The 14922-nt window shown below is 47.3% G+C and overlaps 1 protein-coding gene across 1 annotated transcript in view; it reads right to left on the bottom strand.

The window, feature by feature from the left end:
- Positions 1–14922, bottom strand: part of LOC119455645 (glutamate carboxypeptidase 2) — a 66593-nt gene that overhangs the window by 17893 nt on the left and 33778 nt on the right. Inside the window, exons 7-10 of the mRNA XM_049667164.1 lie at positions 14373–14455; positions 7653–7919; positions 5439–5503; positions 3025–3098 (exon numbers count right to left, since the gene is read on the bottom strand). Coding sequence (XP_049523121.1) covers positions 3025–3098; positions 5439–5503; positions 7653–7919; positions 14373–14455 — 489 coding nt within the window. The remainder of the gene's footprint in view (positions 1–3024; positions 3099–5438; positions 5504–7652; positions 7920–14372; positions 14456–14922) is intronic.

The following is a 14922-nucleotide window of genomic DNA, read 5'->3' as shown; positions in this document are numbered from 1 at the left end:
GGCGGAAAGAGTGGGAAAAGAACCTCCATAGAACCTCCCCTGGACGACACGAGCGCAGTATGCGAGCTCCATTACGAGCCACGTTTTGTGCTCAACTCCAACGTAGTTCCTGATCACTGTGAATTGTTTTTCTTTTTATGGTCTAGTTAGGTTAGTTAGTGAAGGAAACTGCGAAGAAGGTACACTGGCCTCCTTACTGGAAGTTGACTCTCTCGAAGCATCAGGTGACAGAAATGAGTGCAGTCAAACTGCTGCTAGCTCTACTGCCACGGAGGCCACACAAACGTGGTACCCCAGCATTGCACAGGCCTGCGGGTATCAAACGACCATAACCAGCACGTGGCCAGAAGCGACTCGAGGCTCACTTACCACATTGCGGGCTATGTTGCGCGGAAGTGTATCGTCCTTTCCAGCACAAAATGTCAAGAATGCATAAAGCTGCTCACTATGACGCCACCAGGCGAAAGTTTTCAACTTGCCCGGCTAACAAACTTCTGTGACCAAAGAGGCCTCCTTTATCCCTCCAGTCAGCTGTACGGCTTTGTGAAAATTCTAGAGGATCTTTTCACAGAAGGCTTCTCTCAGAGTGAGCTACACTCTGACAGCGTTATGGATATGCTGGAAGTTGTTAAGAGTAAGCTTTCCCTCGAAGTTGGCTGCAATGTGCACGCTCTTAGCCTCACACCTAAAATAATTAGTTTTTACATTGTCACACGTCTGCATTCTTATGTGAAAGGAATTAACTATGACAAGGCAGGAAAGCGGCAGAGGGCCAAGCAGCTGAAGTTGAACCATTGCACATGAGTTGAAGTGCATGAAACAATGGCTTGCTGTACTTAAATCTTGCAAATAAAAGCTTTGTGTCAGCAACAGCCCTGTTAACTTCATTTTGCTTACCCTTATATAACTGTACATGAGCATAGGCCGGAGCCTTTGTCAAGTGAACTAGTTTTCACTTTTTGTTCAGGCCTCCCTCCATTTCTTTATGGAAAAAACAAACCTGATTTCATTTAACAAATGTGTGCCGGCGTAATGATGGTTAATAACAAACGCAGAAGGCTACTGTGAAGCATGGAACAACTAAAGTGGAACAATGAAATATTTAAGCCATATATACATATTCATTTTGGCTAAGCAAAGGCACAAACCTGGTTAGCATGCCTGATTTTTTTTTTTTTTGAGCCCAGCTGGGAAGTATGCACGCACTGTTTTCTTTCTGACAAAATTTTACATTAGGTCGACACGGCATGAAACCGTTTTCAAATTCTTTTTTACGATTGCCCGATAATTCGAAAAATTCGAAGGCCCCTTCCGCATAAGCAACATCCGTCAGCGACGAGCTCTTTGCACAAAAGGTCTAAGAGTTAGGATAGGCAGCAAATTGCCCAAGAGTTGCCGTCTTCCTTTTCCACAAGGTTCTAATATGGCAAATATCATGTGGCCTAAACAAATATAGTGCTTGCTAAAAATATGTAAAGACTGTCAAGTACGCCAAATCTAAAAACAAATAAGAGTGTGAACTGCTTCGAACTGAACCGCCAGAAACGCAAGGAAAATCAAAGCTTCTGCAAGCAAAGCTTCCATTGAAGTTGCCAGTGGCGCCACCTCTTGGATGCGACGCTGACTGCGTCAGAGGAGCGGCTGAGTAAGCCCACTGCCCCCTTCTAGTACACTGTAGCTCAAGGTAGGGCACGCGAGGGAGGAAGGCAGGCCGGAAGCGCGCGTACTTCTTTCGCGCGCGAGGAACGGGGGCGAGGCGACGAAGAAGGAGAGGGAGGAGGGTGCGTTCCGCTGCATCGGCTGCTGCTCACAGCGCGGCCGCGCGGACGCCATATCTTGAAAGCTATCTGCGATGTGGGCGAAGTGCGCGCCCGCGCGGGCCTCATCTTCAAAGCGATCTGCGATGGGGACACAGTGCAAAGCTACCGGCGCCGAGTGCCGGTAGCTTCGTATGCACTGTGCTTTCGACGCTTAGTTCGCGTTGAAGCGAGACGAGATACAGTGCGAAGGTCAATTTGCCCGCTGCTGCTGGCGCGCTTTCTCCGGCGTTTTCACAGCGAGTTTCCGCGGTCATCGAGCGAGATGTGTTCACGTTTACCTGTGCGCGCGTGACACCACGATTGTCTATTTAGTTAGTAAGCGAATGTTTACAACTTTATACGGCCCATCAAACTATTATCATTGCTTCGTATCGCTCTCTACTAATTTGCTATCGCAATCGATGCTTCGCCTTTTGGGTGAAACAGCGACTTTCTTATCTTTTCCAGCGGTTGTGTGACAAATCTACTAATTTTCCCGAGTCTGAACGTACATCCTAAAATTTATTAATGCGAAGGCATTATATGCCCCATTACACGAAAATGCGTTGTAGTCGGCGTGTCCGAAATATGGTACCGAAAATGGCCGACAGCGCAAAGAGTAACAAAAAACGTTAAAATTGCTCGGATGTGTCAAATTTCTCAGGGAGGTTCCTGTAAAAAAAGTAAATTAATGGCTTTGAATAGAAAATTTGATACATTTCGGTCTGGGTGGGAATCGAATCCGGGCCTCCGGGTTACAAGACGAGCACGCTTCCCCGACGCCACGGCGACTCCGCCGCTCTGGCTGACTAAAGGTGTGCCTAGTGCGTGCGTCATTGGCTACGTTATGGCGCAGCCAATGAGGAGGAGGTGCCGCCACGTCATGAGTGCATAAAATGACTGCGTTCATGATGTTCCGTGGTCTACAAAGGGTATGCCTTCGCATTCCCACACGTAAGCAGTCGAACAGTCTTGTGTCTTTCCCGAATTTATTTATTTATTTATTTATTTATTTATTTATTTATTTATTTATTTATTTATTTATTTATTTATTTATTTATTTATTTATTTATTTATTTATTTATTTATTTATTTATTTATTTCAAACATTGAAGACATCGCTTGCGATGCCTTCGCATCAAGCGTTCGCCACGGCAGCGCATGCCGCAACATTGCTTGCATAGTGCGTTTTGTGTAACGGACAAAATAGTAGCATGCAGCTTACTCAGCCACGCTAGCTGATGCGGCTTTGTCCTGCTCCCATTCGCCAAGCAGAGTGGTTGTGTCGTTGGCTTTCACCTGTGCAAAGAAGCAGTTCCACACTAGTGTCAGCTCCGTACCAGGTCGGCGGTCAAGGCAGCTTTCAACAGCGGCGCAGCGAGTGACTTGACGAGGAGCATGACCATCTATATATAAGGGAACGTAAAAGCAGAAACAGCCTTGCTGGAAATCGGGCTGTGATTATGCTGTTGAAGCTGTACAACTCCGCGGTCTATTTTATTTTTTACGCTACCTTTCACTATCCTGCGCCTGAATAGCAGTAACATTGAAATTTCCACAACTGCATATACTACATACAAGGTCCGGTAAACCAGCAAGCCACGCGAGCACTTTCTTCACATCGTACCGTCCGCTTGTGCAGCGCCGAACACTGAATGCGCGCGTACATGCACACTGGTTGTTAAGCGCACGCACCTAATTTCATATACAGCAGCCACTACGCCAATATTTACATAACCTGAGTGGGGTTATGTAAAGTTATTTACATAACCTGTTTGTAGAATAAGTTTTCTCCTAGTTACACTTTTTTTTTCGACTTCAGTACTGGCAACGCTGACAAACAGCTTAGTTTGCAACATGCCCCTTTAAATCTAGAGAAGTTAGTGCTAACGAAGGGTAGTTTGAAACGCGTTAAGCAGTGCTAATTAAAAAAATTAACCATGAGGTCGAGTCTCACGCACTATATGAGAGGGGTCCTCAGGAATTCATTTCGGCTACCTGGTGTTCTTTATAGTGTACCTATACGGTATAGTGCGTCTTTGCTTTACAACTACATCAAAATTCGGACATCGCGGCAGGGAATCGAACCGGCGACCTCATGCTCAACAGCAGGACCGCACTGAGTCACCACGACGGCTACCAATTTTAGGAAGACGTGAGGCACGTAGCCGCAAGCAACGCTGCCATTGAACGCGGTTGGGGCCGATGCCAAGTCGCGACGCTTATGCGCAATCCTCCCCTCCATTTTCTTTCAATCTTTCCTTGCCTTTCTCCGTCCCTCAATACTCCGCCGCGCAAACAACCGTTATTGTGCCACACACAGAAACCACTGCACCCCAGTCTTACCTATAGTGTATGGGAGGCTTTCATGCGCACTAAAATATAACTAGTTGTTAATCATAAAATAATGAAACAAGAGAAAACAATGCAACTCTCTTGGGAGAGACTCACATGAGATTACAGCTAACAGTCTAAACTTGCCCAGTATTGCCAAATACGATATGTGATACCATCGTATGCCTGCGGCTCCAGCTGAAAAAGTCGCTGACCTGGCGCTGTCGTACATCCACCACCGCCACTTGCACGGCCACTTTATGGATGATACTCTACCTGTTCTGTAGTGAGGTACCCGCTTTTCGGTGCGCAAAATATCGTGCCTTACTGCTTATGAACAATGGAAACAACTCTGCCACCTATACAAACGTCACGTGAATGTTATCTAGTGTGAGACGATGGCCGCTGTAGCGGGGAATGGGTGGATGGATGGATGGATGCTATAAGCGTCCTCTTTGAAACGGGGCGGTCGGTTGCGCCACCAAGCTCTTGCAATTATTTTGCCAAATTTCCTACCTATGTACTTAAAAAAAAACTGAAAGAATTTGCAGTATCAAATTTTCTGAACCCCTACTGGGAACTTTGTTTTTGTACGCCTCCGTTGTTTGTCGTCTCCCTACTTTTCTGCCACCAAACTTCCAATCCCCTCTTACTAATCTTTATTGCGGACATGTTTACTTTCACCCTGCTATCGCTGAACCCAGGGGCTTCAAGGAGGCCAGAGGAGCCTAAATCGACCGCTGGGCAGATATCTTCGCATCCTAATAAAACACGCTCCATCGTTTCCCTAGCTTCACCGCAGCAAGCACATGGTTCTTTCCTTGTTGTATCTCGCTTTAAAATTGCGCGTTCTAAGGTATCCTGATCTCGCTTCGAAAAGTAAACAGCTTCCCTTTAAATTATCATAAACTGTTTCTTTCGTGATTTCGTATCTTCCCCTTAAGTCTTTATTTATAGCAGGTTTCTTTATTTATAGCAAAGCCTCTCTGACTTTGCGTTTGACGTTCTTTGTTGCCAAGTTACTTATTAATGCTGTTACCGCGCGTTTCAAGCGGCTGCTATCAACGTCATATTACACAGTGTACTCGCACGCTCTTTTACTTTCCGTCTCTGCATATGCCGATATCTACGAACGTGAGCGGGGAGCTCGCAGGCGTATAACGCATGGCGGTACGCGTTGTGCCAGCTCGTTTGACGGATAACCTAGAGCTGTCGAGTAAGAACCGCCTTTGTCGTCTCTTCTTGTCCATTAGTTGCGCTGCTACACGATGAACTGAGAGATTGCGACTCGGCCTGTATACTTACCAGTTCGGCAACATGGCGCAGTGACCACGATAGACCAGGCGTGGCCCGCGGTGTGAACTTGTCTCCTACAAGAAGCAAATAATTTACCATTAGACAGAATAACAAATCAGAAACGTTAGTTTTGTCTATTCCTATGGTTTGTTATCGTATAATAACTGCAAAACGTAACTGACATGCAGATGACTATCGATCAGACCAAGCAGACGGTTTCGCTGAAGACCACTACGCTAATTTCTTTCCACTTCAGGACTCTGCCAGCGATCTCCAATTACCCCCTTTCGATGTGCCGGCAAACTGCACTACCGAGCGTCGACGAAGTGGGCGAGGTAAAGAGCGGCAATGTCTCACGAGGTGATGCACAGTGCGGCACGGTGCACTGCTGGTTCGTGACCGCTTCCACGGTCAACTGAACCAGCACCGAAGTCAAAGAAGGTAGGTAAATAAGGGGGCACAAATTTAAAAGATATTCGATAGAGGAAAAAGCGAAAGAAGCAAAAGCCGTGGCTCTACAAAAGTGCAGAAAACGGTTTAGTCAATTGCATCAGCGCACAGCTGCCACATTAAAAGAAGAGGAAAACTAAAGGCCATGACGTGGCCTCTTGTATAATCTTCGGTCCGCTGTAAAGTACGCACACATCCCCGCGCAAGCTCGCTGTGACCCGTAAGCCTGACCCCGAAACCCACCCCGGCCCCTGAGCAAGGTATGGGCCGCACTATCACGCGCACGACTTTCTCGGGCTCCAGACGCTCCTGGATCGAGATCCTGCCGTATCTGGCGAGCGGCCTACACAGAAGCACCTTCAAATTAAAAGGCCGGCGCAGGTTGTTTGTATGCAACAGTGGATATTTACCGTAACTGATACTGCGCTAAACACAATTTGAATCTTAATGCGCACTGCGTACAGCCATCGCTAGAATGACACTTTAGGCGGCGAAACTGCGATTTTTTTTCGACGACGTGTGTAGTAGTCTAACTAGCCGGCTGTGAGAACACACACTCGCACGAAATCTAACATTATTATTACTTCCTTGATTGATATCTCGGAAAAGAAATAATTCAGTTCCTGAATTTAAGGAACAGCTCAAGATTAAAGATAAAAAAAAAACTAGAAAGAAATGATCGCGTTTCATGACAAGGGGAGTTCAGAAATTCGCAGTATATATAGACTAGATCAAATTATTACAAGTGTTTTTCCTTTCTTTCTTTCTTTCTTTCTTTCTTTCTTTCTTTCTTTCTTTCTTTCTTTCTTTCTTTCTTTCTTTCTTTCTTTCTTTCTTTCTTTCTTTCTTTCTTTCTTTCTTTCTTTCTTTCTTTCTTTCTTTCTTTCTTTCTTTCTTTCTTTCTTTCTTTCTTTCTTTCTTTCTTTCTTTCTTTTCAGCTTTGGTCGGACATGTCCCAGAATGCAGATCCCCAGGTATCGGCTTACAACACTTGCGAAGGAAAACCTTCGTGAATTCACGCGGATTTTAATCGCACGCAACCCTGAATCTGTTGACAAATAAATCTGACTACTCAGCACAGGTTATTAGAGATAAGGCGGATGAATTAACAGCATAAATAGCAGTCCTCTCGCTCAGTCAAAATTCATTTAGCGCTCAAGGCACTGAAAGATGAAATCTCAGTTTATACAGGGTAGCACATGATTTTTTCACAACTCACGCCATCCAGCTACACTGGCAGGCCAACCGTCTGTTCGAAACTATGAGTTCAGGTTTGCACATTCATGATGAACCAGCGAATTTATTAACAGGACAGCCCAGAGAGGTCGGTTTTAAGTTTTCACTGAGTGAAGGAGACGCTAGCAATACGCGACGATGACAAACACAAAAGAATACGTTCGCCCAACAAGTATATAGGACACCAGTTATTTTATTTAAACCGCGAGCTCATGTTACACCCTTAGGCAGTTGCAGCAAGGGCGACTGCCTCGCGCACCATAATGCCGCGCATATATAAAGTTCACATTTTCCCTCAGCTATTGCTCCGGAATGCCAATTAGTATACCTCGCTCCGCATTCCGGACATGCGGTAAATGTTTATGTCACGCTAACCTGCCAAACAATCGTAGAAAAGTCGTGGTAACAACCACAGTTCACTTTCCTATGCCTTATTTCTCTTTGACTCTCGAGGCTCGACGCAGTGCAGGGGCACGGCAGACTCGAAACAGAGCCTTCAGGTTCTCTGCCGTCCTGAAGGCGAGTGATAACACCTACCGCTAAGCAAGCCGCCAGTGATGTAGAGGACGCCGCTGTTCTGCAGCACGGACATGTGGTCCTCGACCCACTCGGTGGAGCCCATGAGGCTGCCCTCCTCGCTGTAGAAGAGCGCGAACATGAGGCTTCGCCGGGGGGTCCAGCGGTGGCTCTTGTGCATGTGGCAGAACACCTTGCTCTGCACCAGCACCTCGCTCACCGACAGAAGCGGGTGCGCAGAGCCGAGAGTGTCATCGTGCGTCTGGCTGCCTATCATCACGAACCGATCTGCACAATAAGCCACGCCACATTGGCCGCCGCGGCTGCTGCATGCAACGCGGAAAGGTTCACCGCGCGCCGCACTTACCTAACACCTAACTCGCGGCCAATCAGTGAAGCAGGCCTCGAAACTGCAGAATACGTTCAAGCGCGCACAAACAAGGACAGAAGGAGGTGTAGCCAACACAAGCCCCTCTTGTGTTGTCTGCACCTCCCTCTGTCCTTGTTTGTGCGCGCTTGACCGTGTTCTGCTATATGCAAAACCAACTCGCCCAAAAGTCGTGGCTCGAAACTGCGACTGCAGCCGCTTTTGGTCTATCGTGGCTATAGGACCCACAATTGAATCCGCTTATTATTATTTTTTTTTGCGCAATGAGTTTCAATTTCGTGTACGTGCGTTCATGTGTTCGTGCATGGCGGGGGGTATATGATGAAGGAAGGCGAGCGGCTTCGTCGCGTGATCGTGGAAACCGTGTTGCGCTATCAATGATAGGCCGTAACGTACGCTGTCGCGGGTGTTCCTTGTTCTTACACTGTAGTGCTCATACGTCACAGCCTGGCTTAAAGGAGCGGATATAGTTCGGCGTAACGCGGACGCGCAATACGCGCGTGGCAGTAGGATATACGTCGGCGAAAATTGGGCGCTCTAGAGTCTAGCGTCCAGCGCAGTCATCATGACCGGCGGCGTTCGGCGCTCTTTGGCGCCGAACGGACAGAAGCGAGCGTGAGATAGGACATGTTCTGGCGTGGCAACAGAACATGTCCTATCTCACGCCAAAGCTACTAAAGCCAGAGTGAATCGGCGCGCTATCTTGGCTGGTCGGCAGCATGCTGGGCGACAGTTCGGTTTCACAGAAGCGAGCGTGCTGAGTTTGCACCTTCGCCAACCAAAAAAATCGCTCGCTCGTCGCGCACTTATGCGCATGCGCTGCGGCAATAGATAGTGCGGGCCACGTTCAACGCGCCGAACTATACAGGGAGCAAATTTTCGGCGATCCTGGCGTCGCCGGCATGTCGTATCCGACTTCTATAGCCGCTGTTGCGACTCGGGATGGCATTTAGGTCAGGAATCTTCCAGGCATAGGGATGAGTACGTCTGGAAGTAGGAGCGAAAGAAAAAGGGTTTATTTTAAATATTTACACTGGCTCCAGATATGGAAGCCCACACCATGTAGCAGCACTTCAAATGCCTGAACTCACTACGTGTCTGTGCACACATCAGGACACGTCAGGACACACTCATTGCACCAAAGGTGTCTGCTTATAAAACGGTCCTCTTCCCTAGGTCAATAGACTAGGGAATCTGATGACTGTCTCTTAGCCAGTCATAATCGTTGCATTCTTCGCAAAATCCCGCCAATGACGTCGCAACGCTCCGCCGGACTCCACCTCCAATGTTGCGCGAACGTCCCCGCATACGAGGCAACCACGTGGCAATATGGGAAATCGAAGCCAACGCAGTTCCCACGGAAGTCCTCAACGTTGGCCTCTTGCATCAGTTAACGGTCAGCTTGCAGGGTCAGGACACCGGCCTTCGGGGTCATTACCGCTTCCAAGGAGGGTGGCGGTTGTTTTTGCTGAGCTCCTTTGCTTGCGCGTCACGGTCGATGTCGGGTCTCGTCGCCGTCTGGGCGGGCGATGATGAAAGGGCTGCCCCGTGGGAAGCACCTAAGGAATGCCCTTTGCCGTTTTGAGACGTAACACACTCCTCCGCCGTCGGGAGATTCGACCTGAGGGTGACCAGCTGTCAGGTTGCCGAAGCGTCGGTGTTGGGTCGCGACCTTGGGGATTGTTCTAGAAGTGGTCGCTGATGACACTGTAGCTTGATGTCCCAGCATTAACCTCGTTGTGGCCTTCTCCCTGGGAACACATAAGCACGCACACGACCACAGGAAAGCACCGTGCTCGCTCCGAGAGATATCGGGTCTAGCGAACAAACCAACGCACCTGCCTTACTAATAAAAGGACAAAAGCAGCCATCAAATCACTAAACCTTTGCTGAAGCCCACAATTTTGATATTAGACCAGGATTCACAACCTTCTCGCAACATCCGATACGTAAGAGACATTCCCAGAGACAAAGTATCACACGGCGCTCAAGCGCACGAAACTCGCTTAAATCCACCAGTCTTCGCTTGACTCAATAATTTGGACCCAAAATATTGCGCCGCCAAAGCAATCTCTCGTGTTCCTTTGAGTTCAACTAAACCACACTGTCGCGCTGCACGAGACCAAAGGTAAAATACAGAAGAATTCCCTAAATAAATGATAATTGAAATATCATACGCAGCGCAAACGCCATGAACAGTCTGTTCGTACTCTACATCCGTTATTAACGCACGTACTAGTGCGACTGAGAGCCACATTTGCTTCATGAATGTACCATCAGAGTCGCTCTCATTTTGCGGTCAACACTCTTAACTCGTGCGTGCGACTCACGCCCTAACATTTTTGTTTTTTCGTGTCCACACAGGACACCCATTAAAAAAAGGAAAAAAAAAACATCTTGCGCAAAAATACGCGCGAAGATTCGCGTTTTTTTTTTCTAAATACTTCCACGCACATAGGCGATACTCAAAACACTGCCGTCTTATAGATACATGTGCGATACACGCACCAACGCTTTGCTTCACTGTGTCCGCGCAAGACATAAAGGAACGGTACAAACTCTTTCTAAAATTGTGCAGTTGAACAACGGCTCCTCCAAATAACGCACCTTACTTTCGTATAAAAATCTCGCGATCACTTCCACAAATTGAACTGACACTCAAGCGCGCCACTACAGGCCTCAAAAAAATAACTTGGACTTGACGTTGCAAGCGCATCTCACACAAAAAGGAAGTCTGTCTGCTTTAAAAAAAGGAAAAAAAAAGGCCTTTTCGAGAGAGTTTCAAAAATTTATGCGCGTGCAAACCATCTCTTTCAGAATATCGGTGAGCTTCTCAAATAAATGAACAGAAATATAGCTCGAAATGTGCTAATTAAAACGACCTCTAGTCTCGGAGATCTCAAAACGTTTAACCAAACACTAAAAATAAAGAAACCAACTATTTCCACAAAACCTGTATACCGCTTTTCACTCCGAGTAGCCTACAGTTGCGCCGTATCTTTAAGCCGTACTCGAGGTGGTCGCGGTCTGAAAGCCCGTCTTGTCAACGAGTGAATACAACGGGCACGTATAGGTCATTCCCCTCGCTGCAGACCCCCGACGCTTTGCGTACTAGCAACATGCCTTCTAGGCACCGCACTACGAATTCACTGCCTTGTATGACCACTTCGCGTCACCTTACCGCCTCCCTCTCCTCTGTCATACGTAGTACACCGTGGCTTTTATTCACGTTTGCGCTGAACGTCCCTTTTCTTCCTCGTCCGGCGGCCCGGACGCGCTCTCACTGGAAACATTCAAAGCAATAAACGCGCCTTTTTAACTCTTTCACTGCGCTCCCCACAGGGTTTAGCATCTTTCGCTTTACTGGGCGGCGTTGCCTTCTCTGACGGATTCCTAACTTTGCGACGCTTCTTAACACGCTTTCTGGTGCTCATTTCCGAGCCTTCCGCTCGCATCTCGGACTGTCTGGCCCTCGTATCGTTGGTCACAATTGTCATCTCAACCGCACAGTCTGAATGATTAGCGGATAAATCATTCCTCTCATTGCTACCTCGACTGGCGGAGAGCTTCAAACATTTCGGGAAAATAGAGATATTTTTTTGCGCAACGTAGCTCGCATACCTGAGAGCTGTCCAGAACTGCACTGCCCTGCCTACATTGTGTTTCAGCGAACTTTTCTGACCGACTAAACTTAACACTGGTGCTATTGTCTAACGAATCGGTGTCACTTCGCGCTTCTGCAAGAGCTGCCTTCGCGACGCACTCCCTCGATAACTATGCCAAATCGTCTACAGCTGGCCTAGCTACTTCTCTAGCATTCCATTGGCACTGTAGCTCGTTGCGCTCAATCCGGTCCCCGTCAACGGGCTCTTCAGCGACTACGCCACGGTCTACGGATCTGGCATCACCTATGAACGTATACGTACATTTAGGCTCACAGGGATTAGCCTCTCTTTCTATCATTGGTAGAACCGTGCGTGCGATTTCTTCGCACCTTCCGTGCGCTTCTTCTACGGGTGCCTGACATTTCTGCTGCTTTGCCTCTTGCATTCTTTTTATCGCTTCTTCTTGTTGGCTAATCAATTCCTGTCTTTCATATTCCTTCTCATGCTCAATTGCTTTCTGTTCTTGTTCCTTTAGAAATAGGTTGCCGAAGTATTCAAAGTATTCCTGATCGCTGTTGCTTTCTAAAATTGCTCTACGAATTTCGGCTTCTGACCTGTGATCCTCTACCTCGAGCTCTTCGCACAACCGCAACAAGTTAGCCCTCGTTAAACTCATTAGGTCCATGGTCACTACTTTAAGTAAGCTTTGGCTCAGCTATTCCACAATACTTGCTGCAAAACCCGCACAAATTGCAATGCAAGTAAAAACTACTAGTGGTTCAATTCTGTTTACCCAAGAGAAATTGAAGCCTGAAAAATATAGCAGAAACCAAACGCCTATCCACCGAAGTAGCACCCCAAGTTCTCCTCCACTGTATCGAATCAATGACAAGAAGACGTAAAACCTGAGTCGCCTTTAATTGACTAGAATTCCTAATCTACGTGCCAATTACTCCCACACAAGTATAAGGTCCGGCTTTAGTAGCTGGTTCAGATCTATGCTGAAAGCTGCTTTCTGTTGAGATGCGCAACAACCACAGTATCACAATAGGCAGTTGTATACACTCTATCGGTTTTTAGTTAAGGCTAGGCTAAAGGACACGATGAATCTCAAGCGCAAAGCCAGGCACTCACCCTGTACCGTGTAGGCATGATGCGCTGCGTTCATCCAGCCGCTCGCGAACCAGTTGTTGGCGATTGGCGTTGGCTGCAGGTTCCATCTTGCCGCTCTCATCCAGTTGCTCGCGAACTAGTTGCCGGCGACTGGTGTTGCTGCAGGTTGCATGCCATAGCTGCCATCCAGTTGTTGCGACTCGGGGTAGCGTTTAGGCCAGGAATCCCCCAGGCATAGTGATGAATACGTCCGGAAGTAGGAGCGAAAGAAAAAGGGTTTATTTTACATAATTACACTGGCTCCAGATATGGAAGCCCACTCCATGTAGGGGCACTTGAAATGTCTGAGCTCACTACATGTCTGAGCACGCATCAGGACACGTCAGGACACACTCACTGCACCAAAGGTGTCCGCTTATAAAACAGTCGTCTTCCCAAGGTGAATAGACTAATCTGATGACTCTCTCTTGCCCAATCATAATCGTCGAATTGTTCGCAATATCTCGCCCGTGACGTCGCACCACTCCAGCGGACTCCGCCTCCAATGTTGCGCGATCGTCCCCGCATACGAGGCAACCACGTGGCCATATGGGAAATCGAAGCCGACGCAGTTCCCACGGAAGTCCTCGACGTTGGCCCCTTGAATCAGTTAGTTTGATCTCCGTGACGGTCAGCTTGCAGGGTCGGAAGGCCGGCCTTCGGAGTCGTTACCGCTTCCACGGAGGGCGGCGGTTGTTGCCTCGAAGTGAGCTCCTTTGTTTGCGCGTCAAGTCGATGTCGGGTCCTGTCACCGTATGGGCGGGCGCTGATGAAAGGGCTGCCGCGTTGGAAGCACCTAAGGAATTCCCTTTGCCGTTTTGAGACGTAACACCGCTGCCTGGCACGCTGGAAATGCTGGACTATATCCGCGCCTTTATACATGCGCGATTGTCTAGACTTTTGACGGCGCAAGAACGCTACTAGCTTATCGATAAAGCCAAGCACTCCACCTGCAATGCACTCGCAGCTCACACATTAATCACAAGAGCATACGAAAGCGGACCGCGTTGAGTGCACGCAGGAATACGTCGAGCGATATTATGGGTACTCGCTTCGTCGAGCTTCATTACAAGAATTTCTGTTGAAAATTTCTGTACCCACAATATACACGCGTATAGGCAAAAGGTTCAAATATCAGAACAAAGGGTGCATGAACATCCCACACGTTTCACGTATTTTGCTGAGCTATGTTGAGGAAGCGCTAGCGCGTTTTTCAACGAGAGTGACTAATATAATACTCATCCCAATCTCAGTCTGTTTGCTAAATAGTAGCAACATAATTGTAGCTGCGCGAATAAAGGAAAAGATTCGTAGGGCCGACTGAAATTGTTGTTGAAAAGTGTTCTGCAGAAATGGGAGGGGGGGGGGGGGGGTTCCGCTATAAAACACTTGTCAAAAGCTACGGCCTCTCGCTCTGCCCAAATCTATCAACGTCGACAATACAAAGTTATCCACGTAAAAATAAATAAATAAATAAATAAATAAATAAATAAATAAATAAATAAATAAATAAATAAATAAATAAATAAATAAATAAATAAATAAATAAATAAATAAATAAATAAATGCGTCTAACTTCGTAGATGCACCGCATACCTGGTTCCACTTTGCCTCTGATGATGCCAATAACATTGACGATGGGCCGGAAGATCATCTCGTTGTGTACCTCCACCTGCAATCTGAACGTCAATGTTTTTTTGTTTTTTGTTTTTTTTTCTTTTTTTAAATCCCTCCATCCGTCTATGCGGACAGTGGGGAGGAGGAATAATTACTATTGCGTCATTCCATCATTGTCATTCCACACTCGTTACACCGTCGCCCAGTCGCCGTCACAACTTATTCGCTCCGATGACTATTTTACGAGGTCGAGTTCTCTGGAAAACTTGGCTTACAGAAAAGCAGAAAAACAGAACCCGCGAGCCGTAAATATACCTAACTGGTTAGCTGCCCCGATATCGCCTCCTCGCGAGCTTATCCCAGGAATCGTCTTAAGTAATCCTAATGAAATGCACAAAGCATTTGTTTTGATGGCGTGCTGACTCAACTTAAGCGTACATTTAATTTCATTTATTTACCCTAAGGGCCCAGAATCTAGACATTGCGTAAGGGGCTAACTAAGGATATGTTAACAGAACTAATATCAACA

Source organism: Dermacentor silvarum, chromosome 1, assembly GCF_013339745.2.
Source record: "Dermacentor silvarum isolate Dsil-2018 chromosome 1, BIME_Dsil_1.4, whole genome shotgun sequence".
In the NCBI taxonomy this organism is placed as follows: Eukaryota; Metazoa; Arthropoda; class Arachnida; order Ixodida; family Ixodidae; genus Dermacentor; species Dermacentor silvarum.
The sequence above is the reverse complement of the archived record's forward strand: the minus strand, read 5'-3'. Positions and strand labels throughout refer to the sequence as shown.